Here is a 26,925-nt window from a genome sequence, read left to right on the forward strand (position 1 = left end):
TCAAACCTATAAATTTAAGCATGTCATTAAAAAATGTACAATCTACTGAATATTTATAGAATGATATTAAAGAAATATCCAAGATTAGCAAGAATAGACTTACAATGAGGAAACATGCGCCAAGCATGACAGCTTTTGTTTTCACATCAAGGTCTAAATAGAAATGAACATCAAAATTACTGTAATCTGTGCAAAACTCTCTCACAAAATCAGTCCACTGCTTGGAAATCTTGCCAACCACTTCTTCGTCATCAAGTGATTTAATCTAAATTGAAATAAAATGACAGTCTTAAAGAATTCTACAAAATAAATCTATTATACTTACAAAATTGGAATAAAATGAAACATACACTATTAAACTTATGTACAATACAAATACATATCTATGAACATTGTATCTGATTAGATGCACATAAATTCCTGTATCAATTTATAGATACATGAAAAAAATTATTTCTTTGCTACAGAGAACCATATGAAAACAATTTTATTGAAATATTTAACATTTTATTCATGTAGAGAGTAATGAATCATTTGAACTGATCTAAAACAAAGTTTAAGCATGAAAAGATACAATTATGGAATTTCTTAGGGCAGAGGTGAGTAATGGGGCAAAAATGGCAACAACTGTAATAGAACAACAATAAAAATTTTAAAAAAAAAGAAATTCCTAAAAGCCATCAGAAGGGTAGCAAACTAAACTCCATGTGACACATCTATTTTAAGACAAGCACAGGGAGCTTACATAGGTGGTGTTTCAGGGTGCTGGGAGGAATATTACCACTCACCACTGTCAGTAGGCAAACAGGAGTGCTAAGTGCCTGGGAAAGAGGACTGGCAATTTTGAGTGAAGGAAGTTTCCTGGACCAGTGGTCCAGGGTTGGGGTATGACTGGACGACAGGACAGTGCGGGGACAACAGAAGAGGGAGGGTATATGCAAAAAAGCTCTAAAGTAAAATTTTTCTCATTCACAATTCTGCCTGAGGAAAGTCCAGGGCCATCATAAAGAGTTGAAAAGACCACAGCTGGACAAACGCACCTCACCTGGTGGGCATGTGGGCCTGTAGGGAGCCACGCTCACCATGGTGTATACACATAGGGTTGTGTGAACCCAGGAAGAGAAGTGGTCTTTTCAAATATACACAAGGTCGCACATGTGCAGGCAACACTCTCTGAAACCCTAGCTCAGACTGGGAGCTGCTACATAAATGTTGGGAAATTAAAAATGGTTTACTCTTTTTATTCCTTTGTGGGTGGTTATTAACAAACCTGAAATAAACTTTTAATATGGAAACTGTGATAGCATGGATTACTGTTCATCAATATCCATTCACTCCTCTCACTGAAGGCCCAGGATACTTCCCTGAACATTGATGATTAGGTTTGGCCATGTGACTTGTTTGACCAATTGAATGTTAGTCCAATTGTTAGACCAATTGAAATGAATGTTAGTTATATGACAATGGGCAGAGACCTTAAACATGGCTAAGTGGTTTGGCCTGGCTCTTGCTCTCCAGTGATCAGCCACTAGAAAAAATCATGATCCAGGTAGCTGTTCTTTCTACAGCTCTAGGATGAGCATATCTGGAGCAGGTCTGGGGCCAACTTCTATCCTACATCAGAGCCATCTATCTGAGCCCATGTATATATCCACCGAGAAATAGTTGACCTGCAAATGCATAAGTATGAGAGCAAATGCCTATTGTTTAAGTTACTGAGCTCTAGAGGTTTTATGTTATATAACACTATTGTGGGCAAACAGAATGAACATAAATCTTTTGAACCCTTTAGTGTTTTACCTAACAACTGCCATTTAAGTATTTGTAGCTTGTAAAGTATTTTATTTTATCTTATTTATCTTATTTTATTTTTTAAATTTATTTTTAGTTTTGAAATTCTTTGAGAATGAACAATACAGAAGATAATTTATGTGCTACAATACCGCACTAGATTTAACAGTTATTAATATTTCCCCTTTTTTATGCTTATAGCAAGAAATTTTAAGCTTCACCAATATTCCTGCAAAAAGTAAAAAACAGTTTTTTTAATGGAAAAGACCACAAATATGAATGACAACTAAAATGTTATCAGGACTATGTAAATCTTACCTAAATTCTAGATAACTTTTTAAAAACAGAAAATTCATATAATAAATTTATTTACAAATTAAAATAATAAATATGTATTTGTGACATCATAAGAAATAAGTTTTTAGTTTTTTCTTTTTTTAAGTTTCATTTTTTTTAATGAAAAAAAGAATTTTATTGTTCAAATACATTTGTCTCTTTTTTTTTTTTTTGTCTCCATTTTCCCACCACCACTTTCTTTAGTTTTTTTCCTTTGGTTTCTGACATAGAGATCTAAAAGTTTTATACCTTTCTAAATGATACAAATTATAGTAGAGTCTTTTTTCTTTTTTTTTAAAAAAATACTTGGTCTTTGTCTTAGGTTTCTGGCACACAGATCCTAAAACCCTAGTTTCCTCTGAGGGATAAATCTTTTGTAGCGTAATGAAGTGACTTGTAGCTGTGGGCCCTTGGTAGCTTCAGGATAGGGAGTGTCCACCAGAAATTCCTAACAAGGATTAGAGATTTGGCACTTTGGTCCCCTCCCTGACTTTTGGGGAGGAGACAATGGCTAGAGTTTGACTTAATCAACAATGGCCAATGATTTAATCATTCATGCCTATGTAACGAAGCCTCTATAAAAATTCTAGATAATGGAGTTTGGAGTCCTTCTTGATTGATGAATGCAACTATGTCCTGGGAGGATGGTAAACCCCAATTGCATAGGAAAGAAGTTCAAACTCTGGACCCTTCCAGATCTCACTCTATATATTTCTTCTTTTTGTTGTGTATCTATATCCTTATAATATCTTTTATAAAAGCCTGTAAACATGAGTGAAGTGTGTTTCTGAGCCTTATGATCCATTCTAGCAAATTACTGAACCTGAGGATGGGGTCATGAGAACCCCAGATTTATGGCAATCAGTTAGAAGTACAGGACTTGTGATTAGCATCTGAAGTGAGGGCAGTGAGTGCGACTGAGCCTATAGCCTGTGGGGTCTGCATCAACTCCAAGCAGTTAATGTCATAATTGAATTGATTTGTAGTATAACCAGTTGGTGTACAAAAAAAACTGTTTGATACAGGAACCAGCCCCCCATACATTTTATATCAGAAGTGTGGATACTATTATGGTATATTATATTTGAATTAATCTATAAATACATAAATTTAATACCAGTAAATGTTAAAGATATTCTAAGAAGAATACAGTAGATTCACCTGTAATGTAAATATAATAAAAAAAATAGAACACTAGCACATATACCTATGTAAATGTCAAAAAATATATATACTGTAATAAAATACAAAATACTAAAAAATCTATGCAATTTAAAACAGGCTCATATCAGTGGCTGCCAAAAAGATATTTATTATTTACTAATTAAGCATTTATATAACATTTACTGTATGTATGACATACAAAGACTTTATGATTGATAGGTATTTTAATGCTTATAACAGTCTTCCAAAATACATGCTATTATTATGTGCAATTTTCACAAGAAGAAAAGTGAAGCAGATAGGTTAAGTACTTTGTCCAACATTACACAGGTAAGAAATTGTGGAGATGGGTTTCAACTCCAGGCATTCTATTTCTAAAGTCTGTACTCTCAACCATTATGATATTCTTCCTTTTTTTTTTTAATAAAATTTTCTTCTATTTTGGATTTAATCTTTATTGTATTTTTTCCATTACCATTTAGTCCCCTAACAACCCTCTCCCCACAGCATCCTTTTTAAAGGTTAAGTATCAATTCCAAATAAAAGTCTCAGTTGGGAATCAGCAGTTAATGGTCAGTGGGCCAAATTGACCTGCCTTCCATTTTTTTAAACAAAGTTTTCTTAGCACATAAATATGTCCATTCACTTACGTGTTGTCTGTGACTACTTTCATGATACAACTGTGGAATAGAGTTGTGAAAATGACCTTATGTCTCACAAAACTTTAAATTTTTCTCTATGGCCCTCTTACAAGTTGTTCTAGGCAAAGTAGGAACAGGAAAATGACATGAAAAAACTAAAAAAATCTTCCTAAATTATGAAATATTTGAATAGCAATATTTTTATAAATTATGAAATATTTGTTACTATTTTAATTGGAATCATCAACTTGGTAGATATTCTGACTATTGTCATCATCATTATAATTTTTGTTGTTTAAGTAGGCTGGAAAAAAATGAATATAAACACACAAGAGCTACCATAATCTCATTTGCACTGTGATTTTATACCTAAAAAACCATGGAAATGAAGCATAAACACCTAAATTTAATACTAGAATAATGTCATATGAGTAGATAAAAGGTAAAGAGAAATAAATAGATTTTTTTCAATATTGGTAATAAGCACCTAAAATATAAATATTCCTCCTTATTGGTAATAATGGATATAAATTACTTTAGAATAAACTTAACAAAAGGCAGTTCTATATGATGAACCTATATGGTCTATATGGGATGGCACAAGTTTAGTATCATAAATGTGTTAATTTTTAAAATAATAGATTTAACACAATTCTGATTAGATTCTAACTTTGGAAAAATTGAATGGAAGGATTTTACTATTTATATAAAGGGAAACAAGATAATAGTAAGAAAATATGATAAAGAAAAATGAGTAATCATTTTGCTATAACAGAAGACATATCAGTAAGTCACCATAATCATAATATAAGGCACTGCTGTAAAAAACAGATACTTAGGTCAACAAATAAGAGAATTTAGAAATACATCCTATTACTTGGAAGAATTTAATATATGGCAAGAATGGTTTTCAATTTAGCAAGAAATAAATAATATACTTAATAAATTCCGATGACAAGTTGTATAGCCATTACAATGAAATAAAGATTGCTTCTATCTTATACTAATAAATTTCCTGGTGAGCTAAAATTTTAATTATAAAAAAATAGATAAAATAGAAGGTTTGGGGAAACCTCCTTAATTAAGAAAACCAGAAGCAATAAAAATTGATATACTTGACCATATAAGATTTAAAATTTTTGTTTGGGAAATATATATGTTTTTAGAATATATATATGTATATATACTTAGAACATATTTTATTAGAATATATATTATAAAAAAAGATTACATTTGTAGAATGTAAATCAGAGGATGCAGGATTGTTTACAATAAACAAATTAACTTTATAAATTGGCAAGAAAAATGTAAACAACCCAATAGATCAATGGATATTAATAGATGAGGCAAAAAATGTAAATATAAGTAACCAGTAAACCTAAAGTAAAATGCTCAAAATCCCTAATGGCAAGGAAATTATTAAAATAGAGATAAGATTCCCCCTTCCTACTTGTATATTTGATCTTATTCATTCAGTACATTTTGTTTTTTCATTCATCAATCGACATTTGGATTATTTCTACGTTTTGGCTATTGTGACTTGAGCTGCTGTCCACATTGGCCAGTCTTACTCATTTCTTTTAAAAGGACTTTTTTTTACTTTTTAGTTTCAGTTGACATAAAATATCAAATTATCTCAGATGCAGATTTTTATCTCCTGATTTTTATCTACCACACTAGGTGTGAGATCAGCTGGCTCTGAGTTTCAGGTGTACAATCCAGTGACTACAAATTACACATTTCATAGCTTTGAGTGATCACCCCCAAAAATCCAATACCCATCTGATAGCATATATAGTTATTACAATATTATTGACTATATTCCCTATGCTGTACTTTACATCCCCATGACTATTCTGTAAGTACCAATTTACACTTCATCTCTTCAAAGTTTTCACTCATTCCTCCAACCCTCTTCTCACTTGGCAACTGTTTCTGTTCTGCTTGTTCATTTATTTTGCTTTTTAGATCTATTTTGTCTGGTGTAAGTATTGCTACCCCAGCTTTTGTTTTTTGCTTATTCCCTTTTTTATGAAATATCTTTCTCCATCTTTTTACTCTCAGTCTGTGTGTGTCTTTTGATCTGAAGTGAGTCTCTTGTAGACAACATATGTAAGGGTCTTATTTTTTTACCCATTCAGCTACTATATATCTTTTAACTGAAGCATTGAATGTATTTGCATTAAAAGTAATTGTCAATAGTATGTATTTATTGCCATTTTATTTTTTTTAAATTTTTTATTTTTTATTTTTTTTAATTAATTTATTTACTTTTTAAATACATTTGTCTCTGCCTTCCCCCCACCTCTTTCCCTTGCCCCCTCCCACCTTCCCTCCCTCAGCTCTTCCCCTTTGGTTTTGTCCATGAGTCCTTGCTATATGTTCCTTGACTTTCCCCTTCCCTTCCCTTTCCCTGCCCGCCCCTTCCCTCTTGTCTCTGTTGATTTCTTTTCCTTTCAGTGTTGCTGGTCATATTTGCCTTGCTTCTTTGCATTGTTGGTTAGGTTCCGCTTATAGGTGAGATCATATGGTATTTGTCTTTCGCCCCCTGGCTTATTTCGCTTAGCATGATGCTCTCCAGTTCCATCCATGCTGTCGCAAAGTTTAGTACTTCTTTTTTCTTTCTGCTGCGTAGTATTCCATTGTGTATATGTACCATCACTTTTTGATCCAGTCATCTACTGATGGGCATTTAGGTTGCTTCCAACACTTGGCTATTGTAAATTGTGCTGCTATGAACATTGGAGTGCATAGGTTCTTTTGTATTGGCGTTTTGGTGTTCTCAGGGTATAGTCCCAGCAGGGGAATCGCTGGATCAAAAGGCAGTTCCATTTTCAGCTTTCTGAGGAAATTCCACACTGCTTTCCATAGTGGCTGCACCAGTCTGCATTCCCACCAACAGTGGACTAGAGTTCCCTTTTCTCCACAGCCTCGCCAGCACCTGTTGTTTGTTGATCTGTTTATGATGGCCATTCTGACCGGTGTGAGGTGGTACCTCATGGTGGTTTTGATCTGCATTTCTCTGATGGCTAGTGATGCAGAACATACTTTCAAATGCCTCTGGGCCCTCTGTATCTCCTTCTTAGAAAACCATCTGCCCAGGTCCTTTGCCCATTTTTTGATTGGATCGTTTGTCTTCTTGGAGTAAAGTCGAGTGAGTTCTTTGTATATCTTGGAGATCAAACCTCTATCTGATGTATCATTAGCAAATATATTTTCCCAAATGGTTGGCTCCCTTTTCATTTTGCTGATGTTTTCTATAGCCGTGCAGAAGCTTCTTATTTTGATGAGGTCCCACTTGTTTATTCTTTCCTTTATGTCCCTTGCTTTAGGAGACATATCAGTGAAAAAATTGCTGCGTGGGATATCTGAGAGTTTCCTGCCAATGTTCTCCTCTAGGACTTTGATGGTGTTGCGACTTATATTTAAGTCTTTTATCCATCTTGAGTTTATTTTTGTGTATGGTGTCAGCTGATGATCCAATTTCAATTTTTTGCATGTAGCTGTCCAGCTCTCCCAACACCATTTGTTGAAGAGGCTGTTATTGCCCCATTTTATGCGTCTGCCCCCTTTGTCGAATATTAGATGTCCATAGAGATCTGGGCTTATTTCTGGGCTTTCTATTCTGTTCCACTGGTCTATGGGTCTGTTCTTGTGCCAGTACCAGATTGTTTTGAGTATAGTGGCTTTGTAGTAGAGTTTGATGTCCGGTATTGTGATCCCTCCTACTTTGTGTTTCTTTCTCAAAATTGCTGCGGCTATTCGAGGTCGTTTATGGTTCCATATAAATTTTTGAAATGTCTGTTCTATTTCTGTGAAATACGTCATTGGTATCTTAATAGGGATTGCGTTGAATCTATAAATTGCTTTGGGTAGTATGGACATTTTAAGGATATTAATTCTTCCGATCCATGTGCACGGTATATGCTTCCATTTATTTGTGTCTTCCTTAATTTCTTTTTTCAATGTTGCATAGTTTTCTGCATACAGGTCTTTTGTGTCTTTGGTTAAATTTATCCCTAGGTACTTTATCTTTTTTCGTGCTATATCGAATGGTATATTTTTCCTGATTTCTTCTTCTTCTATTGCATTGCTGGTGTACAAAAACGCCTTTGATTTCTGAATGTTGACTTTGTATCCTGCTGTTTTGCCAAATTCACTTATTAGGTTGAGGAGTTTTTTGGTAGAGTCTACAGGGTTCTCTATGTACACTATCATGTCATCTGCAAACAATGATAGTTTTACTTCCTCCTTTCCTATTTGGATGCCTTTTACCTCTTTCTCTTGTCTGACCGCTGTGGCTAGGACTTCCAATACGATGTTGAAAAGAAGCGGTGAGAGCGGACATCCTTGTCGTGTTCCCGATCTTAGTGGGAAAGCTTTCAGTTTTTGCCCGTTGAGTATGATATTGGCTGTAGGTTTTTCATATATGGTCTTTATTACGTTGAGGAATGCCCCATTGATTCCCATTTTGCTGAGTGTTTTGATCATAAATGGGTGCTGTACCTTGTCAAATGCTTTTTCTGCATCTATCTAGATGATCATGTGGTTTTTGTCTTTTCTTTGATTTATGTGGTGTATCCCGTTTACTGATTTGCGTATATTGAACCATCCCTGCATCCCTGGGATGAATCCCACTTGATCGTGATGGATAATCTTTTGAATGTATTGCTGGATGCGGTTTGCCAATATTTTCTTGAGGATTTTAGCATCTATGTTCATCAGCGAAATGGGCCTGTAGTTTTCTTTCTTTGTAGGGTCTTTATCTGGTTTTGGGATCAGGGTGATGCTGGCCTCATAGAAGGAGTCTGGCAGTCTTCCCTCCTCTTGGATTTTTTGGAATAGTCTGAGAAGGACAGGGGTTAGCTCTTCCTTAAATGTTTTGTAAAATTCTCCTGGGAAACCGTCTGGCCCTGGGCTTTTGTGTGCTGGGAGTTTCTTGATGACTGCTTCAATTTCCCCAACTGTTATCGGTCTGTTCAAGCTTTCTGTTTCTTCCTCCTTCAGTGTTGGAAGATTATACTTTTCTAAAAATTTGTCCATTTCATCAAGATTTTCAAATTTCTTGGCATATAATTGTTCATAATAGTTTCTGATAATCATTTGTATTTCTGTGGTATCAGTTGTTATTTCTCCTCTTTCATTTCTGATATTATTAATTTGGGTCCTCTCCCTTTTTTTCTTGATGAGTCTGCTTAAAGGTTTGTCCACTTTATGAATCTTTTCAAAGAACCAGCTTCTGGATTGGTTGATCCTCTGAATTGTTCTTTTCGTCTCTATGTCATTCAGTTCTGCTCTAATCTTGACTATTTTCTTCCTTCTACTTGCTCTGGGATTTATTTGTTGTTGTTTCCTCCAGTTCTTCAAGTTGTAGTGTTAAGTCTTTTATTTGAAATGTTTCTATCTTTTTAAGGTAAGCCTGTATTGCTATGAACTTCCCTCTCAGGACCGCCTTTGCTGTGTCCCATAGGTTTTGGACTGTTGTCTGTTCATTTTCATTTGTTTCCAGAAATTTTTTGATTTCATCTCTTACCTCATTATTGACCCATTCATTGTTTAATAGTGTACTGTTCAGTCTCCATGAGTTTCCAAGTTTTTGAAGTTTCTCTTTGAGTTTGATTTCGAGTTTCAAGGCCTTGTGGTCTGAGAAAAAGTTTGGTATTATTTCAATTTTCCTGAATTTACTGAGGCTTGCTTTGTGTCCTATCATGTGGTCTATCTTTGAAAAACTGCCATGAGCATTTGAAAAGAATGTGTATTTTTCTTCTTTGGGATGTAAGATTCTATATATGTCAGTTAAGTCTCTTTGATTCAGTGTTTCATTCAGCGCCACGATATGTTTATTAATGTTTTGTTTGGAAGATCTGTCCATTTTTGACAGTGGGGTGTTGAAATCCCCTACTATCAGTGTGTTGCTATCTATATCTTTTTTGAAGTCATCCAACAATTTCCTTATAAACTTGGGGGCTCCTATATTGGGAGCATATAAGTTTACAATGTTGATGTCTTCTTGATAGATTCTTCCTTTAAGTATGATAAAGTGCCCCTCTGGGTCTCTCTTTATGGCCTTTGCTTTGAAATCGACTTTGTCTGATACAAGTATGGCAACGCCAGCCTTTTTCTCATGTCCATTTGCTTGGAATATTATTTTCCATCCCTTTACTTTCAATCTGTGTAGGTCTTTTGCTCTGAGGTGGGTCTCTTGTAGGCATCATATGTGTGGGTCATGTTTTCTTATCCATTCAGCTACCCTGTGTCTTTTGATTGGGGCATTTAGTCCATTCACATTGAGAGATATTACTGATAGAAACTTACTCATCTTTTCTCTTTGTACTTGTGTTCCTCTCTGTCTCATTCTTTTCCTTCATCTGCTTAAACCAGTCCCCTTAGCATATCTTGGAGTGCTGGTTTGGTAGAGATGTATTCTTTTAGCTTTCTTTTGTCTGGGAAACTCCGTATTTCTCCTTCTATTTTAATGGAGAGCCTAGCTGGGTAGAGCAGCCTTGGCTGTAGGCCCTTGCTTTTCATGGCTTGGAATATTTGTTGCCATTCCCTTCTGGCTTGGAGTGTTTCTGTTGAGAAGTCAGCTCCTAGGCGTATCGGGGCCCCCCTTGTATGTTACTTTCTCCTTCTCCCTTGCTGCCTTGAGGATTCTCTCTTTGTCTTTGACATTTGCCATTTTAATGATGATGTGTCTTGGAGTGGACCTCCTTGGGTCCCTCTTGAGTGGGGTCCTCTGTGCCTCCTGGATCCATGAGAGCCTTTCTCTCCTCAAATTAGGGAAATTTTCCATCATTACTTTTTCGAGGAGGTTCTCTATTCCTTGCTCCTCTTCTTCTCCTTCTGGTATCCCTATTATATGGATATTATTGCGTTTCAGGTTGTCCTGCATTTCCCTAAATGCTTCTTCATTCTTTTTGAGCCATTTTTCCATTTCTTGTTCTTTCTGGGAGCTTTTTTCTACCTTGTCCTCCATCTCACTGATTCGATCCTCAGCTTCATCCAGCCTGCTTTGGATTCCTTCTACTGTGTTCTTCAATTCAGAAATGGTATTCTTCATATCCTCTTGTGTCTTCTTGATAGTTTCTATGTCCTTTTCCAGGCTGATATAGTTTGCTGTAAGATCCTGATAGTTTCTCTGCAGTTTCTCATAGTTCTCTTTGAGCTGGCTGAGCTCATTGAGCTTCCTTAGAACCATTGTTTTAAATTCCATATCTGATAGTTCCCTTGCCTCTATTTCATTGAGCTCTCTCTGTGGGGAGTCCCCTTTTCCACTCATTTGGGGGGGAACTTGTTTTTCTTCCCATTTTTGTGAGAGTCTGTTAAGTATTTTTGTCCTTTACTTTTCTTTCTGGGCTTGCCTCTGATGATGTCAGTTGTTGACCCTATAGGGCCTTGGGTTGTTTGTTTGAGCCTTTCAGGAGTCTAATGCCTGTGTCTGACTCCTGCTTGGAGCAGCTCTGTGACCCCTTCGGTCAGGGCTGGGCTATTTTTTGGGATCTCTCTGCGCTCTCACGAGAGCTCCTTGAGCGCGTTCCCAGCGCGGCAGGGTCCCCCACCTGCCTGGGCTCGCATGTGTTTGCCCCAGACCAGGGGGCTTATTCGCGACCTCCCGTGCTCATCTGGCCTCCCTGGCACGCGAGCTTCGCGGCACTGGTCAGTTTAGGGTCTTCTATTGTGTGTTTTCCCCGCTTTTGGCTCTTTGGGTGCGTTGCTTGCCCTCGCCAAATGGGGACTACGGAAATGGGAGGAAGTCAGCTCTAGGACTCTCCGGTTAATCCTGTTTCTGGTCTCTCCTCCAGGGACTCTGGGCAGCTCTACTTATTTTGTGGGCTGCTCCGCAATCGCGGCGGGTAGGTCAATTTACGCCTGCCCTTGCCCCTCTGTGCAATCCCTCGCAGGCCGTATGGGTGCCAGTCTGTGTGAGGCCTTGCCGGCAGGTGCAAGCGTTCACCAGCCCGCGTGGGTCACACACACGCTCGCCAACCCTCGCCAGTCACTCGGCGCAAGTGTGCGCGCCTGCTCTGGGTGTTTTGGGGGTTTCTATGTTTGCTTTTCGGCTTTTGGCTCTTTGGGGGTGTGGCCTCTTCCCGCGCAATGGAGACTTCGGCAAGGAGAAGGAGTCGGGACTCCCCGGTTCCTCCTCCCGTTCTTTCCCCAATGCCTCCGTTTCTAGTCTCCCCTCAGGGGCCTCTGGGCAGTTCTGTGACCCCTTCGGCCGAGGATCCAACCCCTGTGCGGACTGCGTTTCAATCGCAGGCAGTCTGGTTCATGCGCGCCCCGCTTCTGCCTCTTTGGGGTCGCGCCTTTCCAGCCCACAATGGAGACTACAGGACGGGGAGGGAGTCGGGACTCCCCGGTTCCTCCTCCCGTTCTTTCCCCAATGCCTCCGTCTCCAGTCTCTCCTCAAGGCTCTCCCAGCCAGTCTGCACTCAGCCCCGTAGCTCACAGGCGTACAAGCTGTGTGCGGAGCGCACAAAAGGCAGGTTAATTGATTCCCTTATGCCTGAGCGAGATGGTAACTGCAGAGTGGGAAGTGTGTTATCACCCGGGCTCCACCAGCCGCAGTGTCAGTTCTCTTCACAAAGTTTTCCTCACCAGTCCTTTCCCAGGCACCAGCCCACCCTGCTGCCGCCTGTACCCAGCGATCAAGGAGGGTGGCTGCCGCTGCAACTTTTGCGTTTGCCCTTTAAATGTCTCTTTGCATCCCCAGCCACCTGTCTCTGGCAGAGAGCGCCCCTAAGCTTTTTGGGGTTGCGTTTTGTCTGTATTTTCTCGGCTTTAGCTGCTGTAGTTTAGAGGTTCCTGTTTATGATTCAGACCCCGTTCTTCTCGGGGGGACGCTAACTGGCTGTTTCAATGTCCCTCTGGTGCCAGTGCCCGTGCGCACCCAGTCCACCCTCTCGAGCCTCCACCGCAATTCTCACCCGTTGGGATGTGTGAGAGTCGAATCCACTGTCCGCGGCACCAAGGCTCCTCTCCCACTATCGCTCCACTGCTTTCCAGGTGATTACTCCATTATTTAGTTGCAATTCCAGTTTGGTTTTGGGAGGAGGTCAGCGTGACTCCCTTTCACTCCTCCGCCATCTTTTTCCTCCTATTTATTGCCATTTTATTAGTCATATCTTTTATCTTTATTTTTTCCCTTCTTCTTAAAGAAGACCCTTTAACATTTCTTGTAATAGTTGTTTGGTGGTGACAAACTTCTTTAGCTTTTTCTTGTCTGGAAAGCTCTTTATCCTTTGATTTTAAATAATAGCTTTGCTGGGTAGAGTAATCTTGGTTGAAAGTTCTTGTTTTTCACAACTTTCAGTATTTCTTGTCAATGCTTTCTGGCCTGCAAAATTTCTGTTGAGAAATCAGCTGAGTCTTATGCGAGCTTCTTTGTAGATAACTGCTTTCTTCCTGCTGTTTTTAAGATTCTATCTTTGTCTCTAACCTTTGGCATTTTAATTACAATGTGTCACGCAGACCTCTTCGAATTCATCTTGTTTGGGATTCTCTGTGCTTCCTGAATATGTATGTCTATATCCTTCACCAGGTTGGGGAAGTTTTTCATTATTATTTTTTCACAAAGGTTTTCAATTCCTTGATCTCCTTCTTCTTCTGGCATGGATACACTTGATGCTGTTGCTGTCCCAGAGGCTGCTTTTGCTATCCTTATTTTTCTGGATTCTTTATTCTCCTTGCTGTTCTGTTTGGTTGTTTTCTGCTTTCTTGTCTTCCAAATCTTTAATTCAACCCTCTGCTTCATTTGCTCCACTGTTGATTCCCTATACTGTATTCTCCATCTTAGCCAGTACAATCCTCATTTCTGACAAGTTCTTTTTCATGTATTTTATCTCTGTTTTTATGTTTCTTTCTCTTTGGCAATGTTCTAAGTTCATCTGTTTTCCTAAGTTCATTAAGCATCTTTTTAACCAGTGTTTTGAACTCTTCATTTAGCAGATTGGCTGTCTCCATTTTTTTAGTGCTTTTTCTCAAGTTTTGGTGTGTTCTTTCTTTTGGGACATATTTCTTTTGTCTCCTCTTTTTGCCTGCCACCTTGTGTTTATTTCTATGTATGTGAGCTGCCATATCTCCGGGGCTTGGTAGAGTGGCCTTACGTAGCAGGTGTCCTTTCAGGTCCAGTGGCATAGCCTCCCCAATCACCCAAGCCAGGCACTCCAGGTGCACTACCTGTGTGGCCATGTACAACTTCTTGTTGAGTTGAGCTTTGATTGTTGTTGGCATATCAGTGGGAGGATTAACCCCAGTGCCAATTAGCTGCAAGGATTGGCTATGACCACAGTGGAGAATCAGCTGTGCAGGCACCAACACCATAAAGCAGGAACCACTTCAGCAGAGCCCTCACGACCACTGAGCGTGTCACTTGTGGAGGTGGTTGGATGGTGTTTCAACATGGTCTGAAGCCGTCCACAAGGTTAACTGACACTAGGGCCTCCTGGGAGGTGCAGGCCAAGTTCAGCTGTTACCCATACCCTTCCTGAGCCCACCTGGAATGAGCTACAAAACAATGTGCAGTTGGCTTGTATTGGGTCTTTAGGTGTCCAGGAGAGGCCAAGGTGCAAATCAAGCTCAGCTGCCACTAGTGCTGGGTCTGGGGCTACTTGGCAATAGGTATGGGACACACTGAGGCCACATGCAGCTCATTTGACAGATTTAGTCAAATCCAAAGGATGAGCCAAAACAGGCTGTTTTTATGAAAAAAGCCACCACAAATGGATTGGGTTGAGCCCACAAACCAGGACTGTTTGAATGGTGTTAAATTAACCAGGTTGATGGAGTGTCAGATACGTTGCCTGCCTGCTGGCTTTATGGGAGGAAGGCCCAGAAAAGGAACAATGGCCTCTCTCAGAACTCTGTCTGGGAGGAAGCTGCCCCTCCAGCTCTCATCCTGATGCTAGACAGCTCAGTTCTTCCCTGTGCGTCCCTGTGCGTCCCTGGTGCCCCAGTGCTGGAGATCATAATGAGTAAGTCTGAGTAAGTACATGTACAGACCCTCTAAGAAAAACAGCTGGGGCTCCAGAAGCCCTCCATTTCTCCCAGCCACCATCCCTACCTGTTTGCACAGCCAAAAGTTATGAGAACTTCTCTTCCTAGCACAGGAACCCTAGACTAGGGGTGCAGGGCAGTGGCTGAGACACCTCATTCCTCAGGGAGGACTGAGATATTCTGCATCTGAGATATTCCTCCTGATTTTTATCTACCACACTAGGTGTGAGATCAGCTGGCTCTGAGTCTCTGGCCCTCCTACCAATCTCACTGTGGCTTCTTTATATCCTTAGGTGTTAGACTTCTGTTTGGCTAGATTCCAGGCAATTTTGAATGATGGTTTTTCTGTAGTTTAGTTGTAATTTTGATACGGTTGTGAGAGGATTCCAGTCCCACACTTACCTACATTCCTATCTTGATCAGAACCCTCCAACTCACATATTTTAGATTTCCTTTTTCAATTTGAGGTTTCCAGTTTATCTAAGCTATATTTAGGTGTCAATTTTTTTTCACAGCCATAACTCCTCATACTTTCCTTTTTAAAAAAAGGTTTTATTTATTTTTAGAGAGAAGTGAAGGGAGGGAGAAAGAAAAGGAGAGAAACATTGATGTGTGAGAGAAAATTCGATTAGTTGCCTCTCACATGCACCTCAACTGGAGACCAGTTGCCCTGACCAGGAATTGAACCAGTCACTTTTCGCTTTGTGGGATGACTCAACCGAGACACACCAGTCAGGTCTCCTTTTACTTTATAAATCTGAGGTTCCATGGCATCAGGTCAGCAACATTCTGTCATTTATCTCTTTGAAATAACATCTCAGTGCATTCTCTCTCTTCTTTTTCACTATAGTTCCTGTTTGGCATATGCAAGAGTAGTTTATTGTTCCATGTCCTTTCAATTTTTTGTCCCTTTAAATTTATAATTTTTCCCCTCCTCTTTTTTCCCACATTTGATAATCCAGTTCACTAATTTTCTCTTCACCTCTAATTTTCACCTCAACCTTTCCAATGAGATTTATTAATAACTATTTCTCATTTCTGGCTTGTCTTCAAATTGTACTGTCCTTTATTATTAGTTTTATTCTTCCCTCTTTTGTTTAATCTCTTTACTTTTGTTTTTAAGTGTTTATTGTATGATTGCAGGCTATTCTGTTACATGTTGTTTGTTTTTGGATTAGTTTCCAGAGAGTTATGTAACTTTTGAATCTGTTCATGTAAAGATAGGGTTTGTTTTTTTTCCTGTGGAAATAGAGGGTGCTGTTGGTGATTAATCTACTTCTAGTGTGCTTTCACATTTTATCCTGCTATCTCTATCACCACTCAGCATCTATTTTTATGATCTGAGATTCCTGAACATACCATTGTGATTTTGTGAATTCAGATTTCATCTTCATAGAGGGACCTGGATTGGGATATCAGATTAATGTATGAATATTTTCCCCTACCAAGAGTCCTGGAAGGAGACAGATTCCCTTACAATCTCCATGGGATGCAGAGGAAAGTCTATTTGTCTTATACTCATCCTTGGGATAATCTTCTCATGGTTTAAACTACCATCTGTATGCAGAAAACTCCCCCAATATTTTCCTCTTCATATGTAAAATTCAATATAACTCAAATACAAATCATTAGCTTCCCACAAATGAACTGTTCTCCCTTCAAGATTATTGTCTTTGCCAAAGCATTATTTCAGGTTCTTAATTCTCAGACATCGGATTCATCTCTAAATTTTCTTTCCTCCTCAATGGACATCCTATTCATAAGACAGCTCCATTCAGTATACTTCTGAAATTTCATTGAATTATTTCTTCCTATAGAAGGACTCTTGCTGTGTTCAGTCTTTTATCTCTTCTACTCCAAGTTTCCATAACTACTGACACCATGATGAAGTCCATGATCCATAGAGGTCCCTCATACTCAAAATTCCAGATTTAAGGTGTCAGACCTGCCATCATAGATTGATTCAAATGACTATTTCTCAGTGCTCTGAAAGATGGTACCTAGTTATCAGCATTCTGGATGCATAGGAGAAAAGTTAGTGTATTACATATGATGAATGCTCCAAGGATTCTATTGTGGAAGTTTACTGGATGAAATCTAAATTCATTAGCATTAAATATAATAATTTCATGCTTCTTTTCTAGTGTTTTCACCAATTTCTCCAAAATAATTCATGCCAGATAAACTTCTGTTAATATTGTTCTGTGAATGAACAATTATCTTTCCACTAGTCTGGATGTGTGATAAGTATGCCATACCCTGCATGAAGAACTATTATTATACATACATCTCTATAAAGTTCTTATACATTCATATCACACACACGCACAAACATACACATTATACATATCCCTTTAAAAGAGCCTTTATAAAGGCTCTTTATATTATGTGTGTTTTCTTAGGTTTATCCATCTCTATCATTAGTCTATTAAGTCCATTAAGGAAATGATTCATCTTTACACAAGCAGGCTGTAACAGAATTGAAAATCATACAACTAATAAAGTAAGGCAGACAATATATAAAATAAAGGGGACAGTGGGAAACTGAGAAAGTTAGGAAAGGGGCAGAATTCCCACATCTTTTCAGAGGGTGGCATCCCTACTCAGTTACAGATTTTTGCCCTTTCTGTGGAAATGTGGGCTTGGTTTAACAGATTTTATAATTTTCCAACAGAATCATAATATCAAGATTATGTTCTAAAACCTTATGATTTTTAAACATTTGCAACTAAATTATTTGAGCTTATGGCTAGACAGTCTGTTGGAAGACTGCCGTAATAAAATTGCTTCATACAGTAAGAGCATAGATATATTTTGGTTTATAATCACCAAATTTAATACAAATATAAAACAGAGACCATAGAGAAGCATAACTGGGTGGTACATCTTACACTATCTTCCTGAAAACTCTCCTTGCATCATTGGACTTTTTATAGAAACTCAAAGATGTCAGACCTTCTGAAGAGGGCCGAGGGCACTGACATGTGTGTAAGGCTCAGGAAGGCTGCACAAGGCTTTGGCAGTCAGACACTGATGACAGAGTTAATGTTGTGTTCAAAATGGATAATATAGAGCATCTCCACACAGAATCCACCATGGTTAAATGTTAGTTGTTTTATTTATATTTACTTGACTGTAAGGCTCTGCTTCATTTTTTTCTATTAGCATAATCAACGCTGAAGCTCAATGAGATTAATAACTACCTTTCTGACTAAAGTTACTTATATGAACACACTGCCTCCCTCTTGAGATATTAGGATACACATATTTATTTAATATATTTGTAACATCTTACAAAATTATATTCTCTTTATATTTGTAAATCAAATTTTAGTAAAATGATTATATCACTTACCTCAAAATCAATATCTCCACAACATTTGCATGCAAAAAATGGGCCAATAATTGTTAGTATGTCCTCTTTATTCTCATTCTGAATTGTAAACTTAGGCAGATATGGGTGCATAGTCTGAATAACAGAACCTATTAGTGTACCAGGAGGAGAGTAGATTTTTATCTACAAAAGCAAAAGAATATATGTAACACATAATTATCAATGTCATCATCATCATCATCATCATCATCATCATTGATATAATAATAATATGAACTCTCACTTACTGAGTACTTGCTTTAAAATGAGCAATATTACTCCTTTCCAGCTTTACTGAGGTATAACTGACAGGTATAATTATATTTAAAGTCTACAATGTACTGATTTGGTATACATATGCATTGTAAAATGATTATCACAACCAAGTTAGTTAACACATCTGTCAACTCATATAGTGATGCTTGAGATCTCTCTTAGAAAATATCAAATATACAGCATAGTTATCATGATAACTATGCTGTATATTTGAAACTCAGAACTCATTCATCTTATAACTAAAAGTTGGTACAGTTTGACCAAAATTTTTCCATCCTCCCTTCCCCAGTCCCTGGCAACCACTATTCAAATCTCTGTTTCTATGAGTTAGATTTTTTTTTAATTAAATTCAGAGTATGAGTGATACTACACTGCACTTGCTTGTTTCTGTCTGACTTATTTCACTTAGCATAATGCCTCTAAATGCATCCATGTTGTCTTAAAGGCAGGGTTTGGTTTTTTTTCTTTTGTTTGGTTGAATAATATCCCATTATACATACTCATGTTTATATCACATTTTCTTATCCACTCATCTATCAGTAAACACTTAGGTTGTTTCTATATTTTGGTTACTGTGAATATGCTTCAATTAACATGGAAAGGTAGATATCTCTTTGAAAATCTGATCACATTTCCTTTGCATGCATACCAGAAGTAGGATTGGATCATATGATTCTGAAGGCACTTTTCCACAGTGGCTATAACAACTTATATATAGTCCCACCAACAATGTACAAGGATTTCCTTTTCTCCACAAACTTGCCATATTATGTATTTTTTTCATAACAGTATTTCTATCAGGTGCAATGTGATCATACTGTGGTTTTGATTTTAATTTCCTTAATAATTAGTTATATTGAACCGTTTTTCAAATATCTGTGGGCCATCCAATCCTACTTCTGGTATGCATGCAAAGGAAATGTGATCAGATTTTCAAAGAGATATCTACCTTTCCATGTTAATTGAAGCATATTCACAGTAACCAAATATCTGTAAGACATTTTTCTGTCTTATTTGGAGAAATGCCTATCTAGCTCCTTTGCCCACTTCTAAGTATAAGATACTGCTCTTGCAACACTGTTGTTTGACAACAAACACTTACTATTTGTACTATTTGTACAAATACTTGAAACTCAGAACTGGATTTGTTCTGGATTTGTACTATTATTCCTATTTATAGAGAAAATATATGAATAACAGAGAGGTTCATTAACTTGTATCAGATTCCCCAGCTACAATGTGGAAGACATGAGACACAAACTCCGGCAGGCTGCACATATGGACTCCACTCTTAAGCACTGACCTTGTACATTTTTATATTTCCATACTTAAGAAACCTGTCTAAGTTATGAAGGAATTCTTTTCTCAAACTCCTCTGAAAACAATGGTTTAGATGTGTGAACAGAACTCTGTTCAGTTTTCCAATATGAGTGGCAAGGGTTCTATATGGGAAATGGACTAGGATCTTGACTCTGCTATTAGTTGGGTGACCTAAGGGTACAGCACGGTCACTTGTAAATGTCATCTTCTTTGACTGTTTTCAAAGATCAATAGTGTCATGTGTGTTACTGTGCTCTTTACATTTAGAGCATATTTCCTCACTCAGTTTTTCCTCAGATGTTCCTATGGACAGGCACTATTATATCTAACCTAAATGCCATAAAAAATACCCAAAATAATTCAGTAGGAATAACCTCAGTTATCCGTCAAAAATAAATGCAGCACCAGAATTCAAATGTCTATGTGCATGTGCCTCTGTCTGGGTCATGGTCTCAGAGCTGGTTGACTGGGATGACTAGCCAGGCAGGGCTGGTCTCAGGCAGGGCTGGTCTCAGGCAGGGCTCGTCTCACCCCAGGAGGGTGTAGGCAAAGCCCAACTTTCCTGTGAACTCTCCATGCCCTGGTGTCTCCCCTGAGATCCACATTGTATGTCAGTGGGCTGGCAAGTAATATGAAACAGACACCTGGTCTTTCCAGACCTGAAAGTACCCACACCTAGCATATCTCCACTACAGAGCCTCAAATACATTAGTTTTTAAAAGTGGGAATATTAAGAACACAGGAGTTGAGATTTCTCAGAGGCGGTCTCTCCTAGGTTTGTTCCATGATAGGTTGGCCAAATTGTGAGATGACTGTGTGTTCTTTTTCTCATTCTTCTGTGCGCTTGCTCCTGGAATTGTTTTCTAGGATGTTGTCTGTGGTTCCCTCCTTTGGCTCTGGCTGGGCTTTTCTGCTGGTCGCTTCCAGTAAGGGACATGACCAAGGTGCCTTATCTTCTCAGCTCTCCTCAAAGACTAGGAAGTCTGGTTTCTGAGCAGATGCTCAGTCCCATGAGACAAACTTCTCAGGGACATGGGGCTTACGGGTCACTGTTTCTCACCTGCCATCCTTCCTGTCCACATTACTACCAAGCATAGAACAGCTCACTGACCAATTTTTAGAAAACCTCATTTGATCATAAAGATTCAATGCAAGGGTGAAAATTCTGTTGAACTACTTTACAAATTACCCAGGTAACTGCTCACTGACCTGCTGAAGGCAGTACTGGCAACAACAGCCTGAACACTTTAGTGGTCTCTCCAGAGTAATGACCTCTTGGCCCCTAAGATCAAGAATTCTCATGGTAAAAGGCCTACAATAGCCACAGCAATTTCGGGTACAGAAATCATTTTCTTCCACAGCAAAGTAAATCATCTGTCCAAGGCTGTTCTTAATTTCATATTTGTTACATGCTTTAACATTTATTATAACTGAAAAAAAGATGAAATCTTAATCACCATTATGTTTAAAATATAATGAATCTAAATGCTTAAAATCAAATATTTGTCAATATTATCTCATTTAGATGACACTTAATATCACATAGGGAGAATAAAAAGGAATGGTGTGTAGAGATGACCTAAAGTCTAGACAGAGAAAACAGTTTTGCAAAGTAAGAGAAGTAGGAGAGGATGTGAAGGTATATAAAACTGACAGTTTCTCTGTGAGACAAGGAAAGGGAAACTCCTATCTTCCTAGTTCCACAGACTTGTGTCAGAAAAGGCAACTTTGCTGCTGTGCAATGGGCTGTGCAGCTGATGGTCACAGTCATGCTAGGTGTGTGCAGTGTTCTGTCCATTTGCTTGGTGTTGTTTTCAGATATTCAATCAGGGAGGGAAATAGAGGATGATTGCTATGTTTATGCTGTGTGAAACATAGTGTACTAAATAAATTGGCTTGAGATCTTGTTTCATAATATATTCATGGCTCATCTTTTTGCACTGTGTGGGGGAAGGTAAGGAAAGTATTTACTCTCCATGCATACATGGAAAAATGGAGAGAGTGAAATGGAAGGTGGGTTAGAACATCACATTGGGCCCAGGGAGCCCTTGTTCAATGGTTGCTCAGAAATGGGAGGTGGTATAAGGCGGTGGGACAAGGTGCCTGGCAAACAAGGCTGCAGCTCACAAAATATCTCAACCACTGGCATCCTAAGTGAACTCTGTACCTTAGAGGCTAATCTCTTCACCACGGAAAAGAGATAAGCTCAGTACTGACACCTACATGGTATCTTACCAAAGTCTTCCCAGGTTGAACCACACACTGGAAACGGCTCTTGCTCAGAGCCAGGAAGGAGCAACTCATGTTCCCACTTGTCCAGCGCTCTCATTAACTTGGGTCGTGGATGTTACAAGCCACCCAAATAAAAAGTGATTAAAAGAAATATTTGAAAACAAAAACTACTCTCTAATATCTGTGTGGACAAAGTTTGGTTCAGATAGAGACATCCTGAAAAAGTTCTAGCACCATGATCTCCCTCAAGTGTCTTTGCTCTGACTCAGACAGACCCTGGACATTGTCTTTATAAGAACCACCCTTCACCTCAGCATAAGCTAGTCAAATATTTCATTAAAAAATTTAAACTGATTTATGAAGTGGGATTTATTACCTAAGTGTTTCAATAAATAGCTAAATCTCAAAAATCCTCTTGTCTATCTGTAAAATGAGATCATTGGACTTATACAATATCTAAATATCTTTTTTGTTACTTAAAAATATACAAGAAATAGTTTTGGGGTATATCTTTATGGTCTGTTATATTTTTTCACAGCTTTTATTTTTATTTTTTCTTTTAATTGAATTTATTGGTGTGACTTTCATTAATAAGACTACATAAGTTTCAAGTGTATATTTCTATAATACATGATCATATTGCATTGCATGCCTGCCACCCAAAGTCAAATCGTCTTCTGTCACCATATATTTTAACCCCTTTACCTTTTACTACACTCCCCACCTCTCTTCCATATAGTAACCACTATACTGTTGTGTGTGTGTGTAGTTTTGTTTGTTTGTTTGTTTTTCTTGTTTTATGACCCACATATGAGTGAAATCATATGGTTCTTAACTCTTTCTGTCTGACTTATTTTGTTTAGCATGCTATTCTCAAGGTCAACCAATGTTGTCGTAAATGGCAACATTTCATCTTTTCTTATGGCTGAATAATATTCAGTTGTGTATATGCACCACATCTTCTTTATCCAATAGTTTATTGAAGGACACTTTGGTTGTCTCGATGTCTTGGCCATTGTGAGTAATGCTGCAATGAACATAGGGATGCATATTTCTTGAAGAATAAATGCTTTCAAATTTTTCAGGTAGATACCCAGAAGAGAGTTGCTGGGTCATATGGTGACTCTATTCTTAATTTTTTGAGGAAACAGCATACTGTTTTCCATAGTAGTTGTGCCAGCTTACATTCCCACCAGCAGTGAATGAGGGTTCCTTTTTCTCCACAACCTCTCTGACACCTGTCATGTGGATACTGACAATTTTAATAGGTGTGAAGTGATATCTCATTATAATTTTGATGTGTGTTTCTTTAATAGCTAGTGAAGTTGAGCATATTTTCATATACCCATTGGTCTTTTGTATATATTTTTGGGAGAAGTGTCTGTTCAGGTCCTCTGTCAATTTTTAAATTGAATTGAGTGTTTTTGTGTATGTAGTTGCAGAACTTCTTTATATATTTTAGCTATTAGCCCCTGGTCAGAACTGTTGTTTGCAAATATATTCTCCCCTTTGGTTGGCTGTCTTTTTGTTGTGTTGATGGTTTCTTTTTCTGTGGAGAAGCTTTTTTTATTTTTATATATAGTTCCATTAATTTATTTTTGCTTTTACTTTCCTTGTCTTTGGAGTCAAAGTCACAAAATCCCTAAAAGCAAGAACCATGATTTTAGTACCCATGTTTTCTATGTAATTTATTTTTTAAGATCGTATATTTAGGCCTCTGATCCATTTAGAATTAATTTTTGTAAATGGGGACAAAATATATGTAGTTTAATATTTTTTTGCATGTGGCTTTCTAATTTTCCCAGCATCATTCATTGAAAAGGCTTTCTTTTCTCCATTGTATGTTTTTGCTTCTTTGTCAAAAATCATTTGCCCATATGTATGTGGGATTTTTTTCTGGGCTCTCAATTCTGTTTCATTGTTCTATGTGTCTATTTTTCTGCCAATACCAAGCTGTTCTGATCACTGTCTCTTTGTAGTATAATTTGGAGTCTGGGAGTATGATACCTCTGCCTATGTCCTTTTTTTATCAAGATTGCTTTGGCTATTCAGGGTCCTTTTTGGTTCCATGCAATGTGGTAAGTTTTTTTGTCCTATTTCTTTAAAAAATGCCATTAGGATTTTGATAGGGATTGCACTAAATCTGTATATTGCTTTGAGTGATATGGGCATTTTACCTATGTCTATTCTTCCAATTCATAAACACAGAATATCTTTCCATTTTATTGTGTCTTTTTAAATTTCTTTAATAATGCTTTGAAGTTTTCAGTATGTATGTCTTCCTCATTCTGTTAAGTTTATTCCTAGGTATTTTATTCTTTTTGTTGCAATTGAAAAAGGAATTGTTTTTTTAAATATCCTTTTCTAAAATTTCATTGTTAGTATATAGGCATGCAGTGGATTTTTGTAAATTGATGTTGTATCTTGCAACTTTACCATTTGTTTATTGTTTCCAATAGTTGTTTTGGGGTTTTGTTTTTTTTTTTGGTGGAGTCTTTGTGGTTTTCTACATACAGAATCATGTCATTTACAAAAAACAACACTTTTACTTCTTAATTCCCAAACTGTATGTATTTTATTTATTTCTCTTGCTCAATTTTTCTGTCTAGGACTTCTAGTAATATGTTTAATGAGAGTGGTGAGTGGATATCCTTGTCTTGTTCCCGGCATTAGAAGAAAGTCTTTCAGTTTTTCACCATTGAGTATGATATGCTGAGTGTTTGTCATATAAGACCTTTATTATGTTGAGATACTTTCCTTCTATACCTGTTTTATTGAGTGTTTTAATCACAGATTAAATGCTTTATCTTATTAAGTGCTCTTTCTGCATCTATTGGTAAGATCATCTGGTTTTTATCCTTTGTTTTGCTAATGTGGTCTATTACATTGATCAATTTGCATATGTTGAAACTTCCTTGTGCCCCTGAAATGAACCCTACTTGCCTGTGGTATATGAGGTCTGTCTGGAAAAAGTCCAGCCTTTGTTAATACAATGAGAATGGTTTGTGTGACTTCAATGTAACCTGGCAGCCAAAGAGAGCACTGCAGTGCACATGCGTGAACAATGACAACTTCATTGTATTAGCCAGTGGGGGAGGTAGATACTATTGAGTGAGCATGTGTACTGTGTGACCGTAACATTCAAAATGACTGAGTCAAGCAATGAACCTGCATCACATTTTGAGTTAAGCTTGAACATTCCTCCACAGAAGCTATTTGGATGATTCAGAAGGCCTCAACTATGGGAAACTGGTTGTTGTCAGCTTCATCACAATGACTTGCCCACTCATGGAGCACATCTCATGAAGAGTTTTTTTTGTGAAACATCAAATCACCCAAGTGATTCAGAACCCCTACATCCCAGATTTGGTGTCATATGACCTCTGGCTTTTCCTAAAACTAAAATCACCTTTGAAAGGGAAGAGACTTCAGATCATTGATGAGATTCAGGAAAATACAACAGGGCAGCTGATGGCTTTTGGGAGAGTTATGTAAGGTCCCAAGGTGTGTACTTTGAAGTAGACTGAGGTGTCACTGTCCTATGTACAACATTTCTTGTATCTTCTTCAATAAATGTCTCTATTTTTCATATTACATGACTGGATACCTTCTGGACAGACCTTGTACAACAAATCAAATATTGTTGTATTTGATTTGTAAGTGTTTTGTTGAGGACTTTTTCATCTGTATTCATCAGATAGTGGTCTGTAGTTTTCTTTTCTAGAGTTATCCTTGCCTGATTTTGGTATCAGGGTAACATTGGCTTCATAAAATACTTGGCTTCATAATATTGGCTTCATAAAATATGAAGCATTGCCTCTTCAATTTTTTTGAAAACTTTGAGGATAGGTATTAAATTTGATGTGAATGTTTGGTTGAATGCACTAGTGAAGCCATCTGGTCCTGGATTTTTTTTTTTTTTTTTTTGAGGGTTTTCATGGTTGCTTCAATTTCCTCATTGCTGATTGGTCTATTTAGATTTTCCAGTTCTTATGATTCAGTCTAGGAGGATTATATATTTCTAGAAACTTAAGTATGTCTTTTAGGTTATTGAATTTTGTAGCACATAGCCTTTCATAATATTCTAGTATGATCCTTGTTATATATATGTGATATCTGAGGTAACTTCTCTTTCATTTATGATTTTGTTTATATGAGCTTTTTCTTTTTTTCTTTTCTTTTGTTTTCTGGCTAGTGAGTCTAGCCAGAGATAAATTTTATTAATTTTTTCAAAGAACCAACTCTTTGTTGTATTAATTTTTTGTATCGTCTTTTTGTTCTCTATTTCATTCATTTCTATTCTAATATTTATTTTTGTTGCTTACTTTGGGCTGCTTTTGTTCTCTTTCTAGTTTTTTTAAACATATGTTACATTGTTTATTTGCTTTTTTTTTTGTTTCTTGATATAGGCCTGTAATGATATAAACTTTCCTTTTATCACTGCTTTTGCTGCATATGCAGAAGTTGTGATATGTCATATTGTTATATGCATTTCTTTCTACATATTTTTTATCTTTCCTTTTATTTCTTCTTTGACCCATTTTTTTTAGTATCATGTTGTTTAATTTCCACATATTTGTGGGTTTTTAACTTCCTTTTTGAAGTTGATTTCTAATGTCAAAACAATGCAGTTTTGAATATGCTTGGTAAGATTTCAATCTTCCTAAATTTGTTGAGGATAGTTTTGTGACCTAACATATGATCTATCCTTGAGAATTTTTCCATGTGCACCTGAGAAGAATGTATTATCTGATGTTCTGGGATGAAAGGTTCTGTAAATGTAATTATGTCCTTTGG

General features: G+C 37.4%; 1 protein-coding gene across 1 annotated transcript in view; it reads right to left on the reverse strand.

Annotated features, from left to right (window-relative positions):
• LOC129079806 (phospholipid scramblase 2-like) overlaps positions 1-26,925 on the reverse strand; it is a gene marked incomplete at its 3' end in the record, with an annotated part of 61,211 nt that overhangs the window by 9,363 nt on the left and 24,923 nt on the right. The window contains exons 4-6 of the mRNA XM_054585054.1: positions 21,106-21,326; positions 18,283-18,444; positions 104-265 (exon numbers count right to left, since the gene is read on the reverse strand). Coding sequence (XP_054441029.1) covers positions 104-265; positions 18,283-18,444; positions 21,106-21,326 — 545 coding nt within the window. The remainder of the gene's footprint in view (positions 1-103; positions 266-18,282; positions 18,445-21,105; positions 21,327-26,925) is intronic.

The sequence above is a fragment of the Pteronotus mesoamericanus genome, unplaced genomic scaffold (assembly GCF_021234165.1).
Source record: "Pteronotus mesoamericanus isolate MK-2021 breed Mesoamerican mustached bat unplaced genomic scaffold, CSHL_Meso_final contig_82, whole genome shotgun sequence".
Classification (NCBI taxonomy): domain Eukaryota; kingdom Metazoa; phylum Chordata; class Mammalia; order Chiroptera; family Mormoopidae; genus Pteronotus; species Pteronotus mesoamericanus.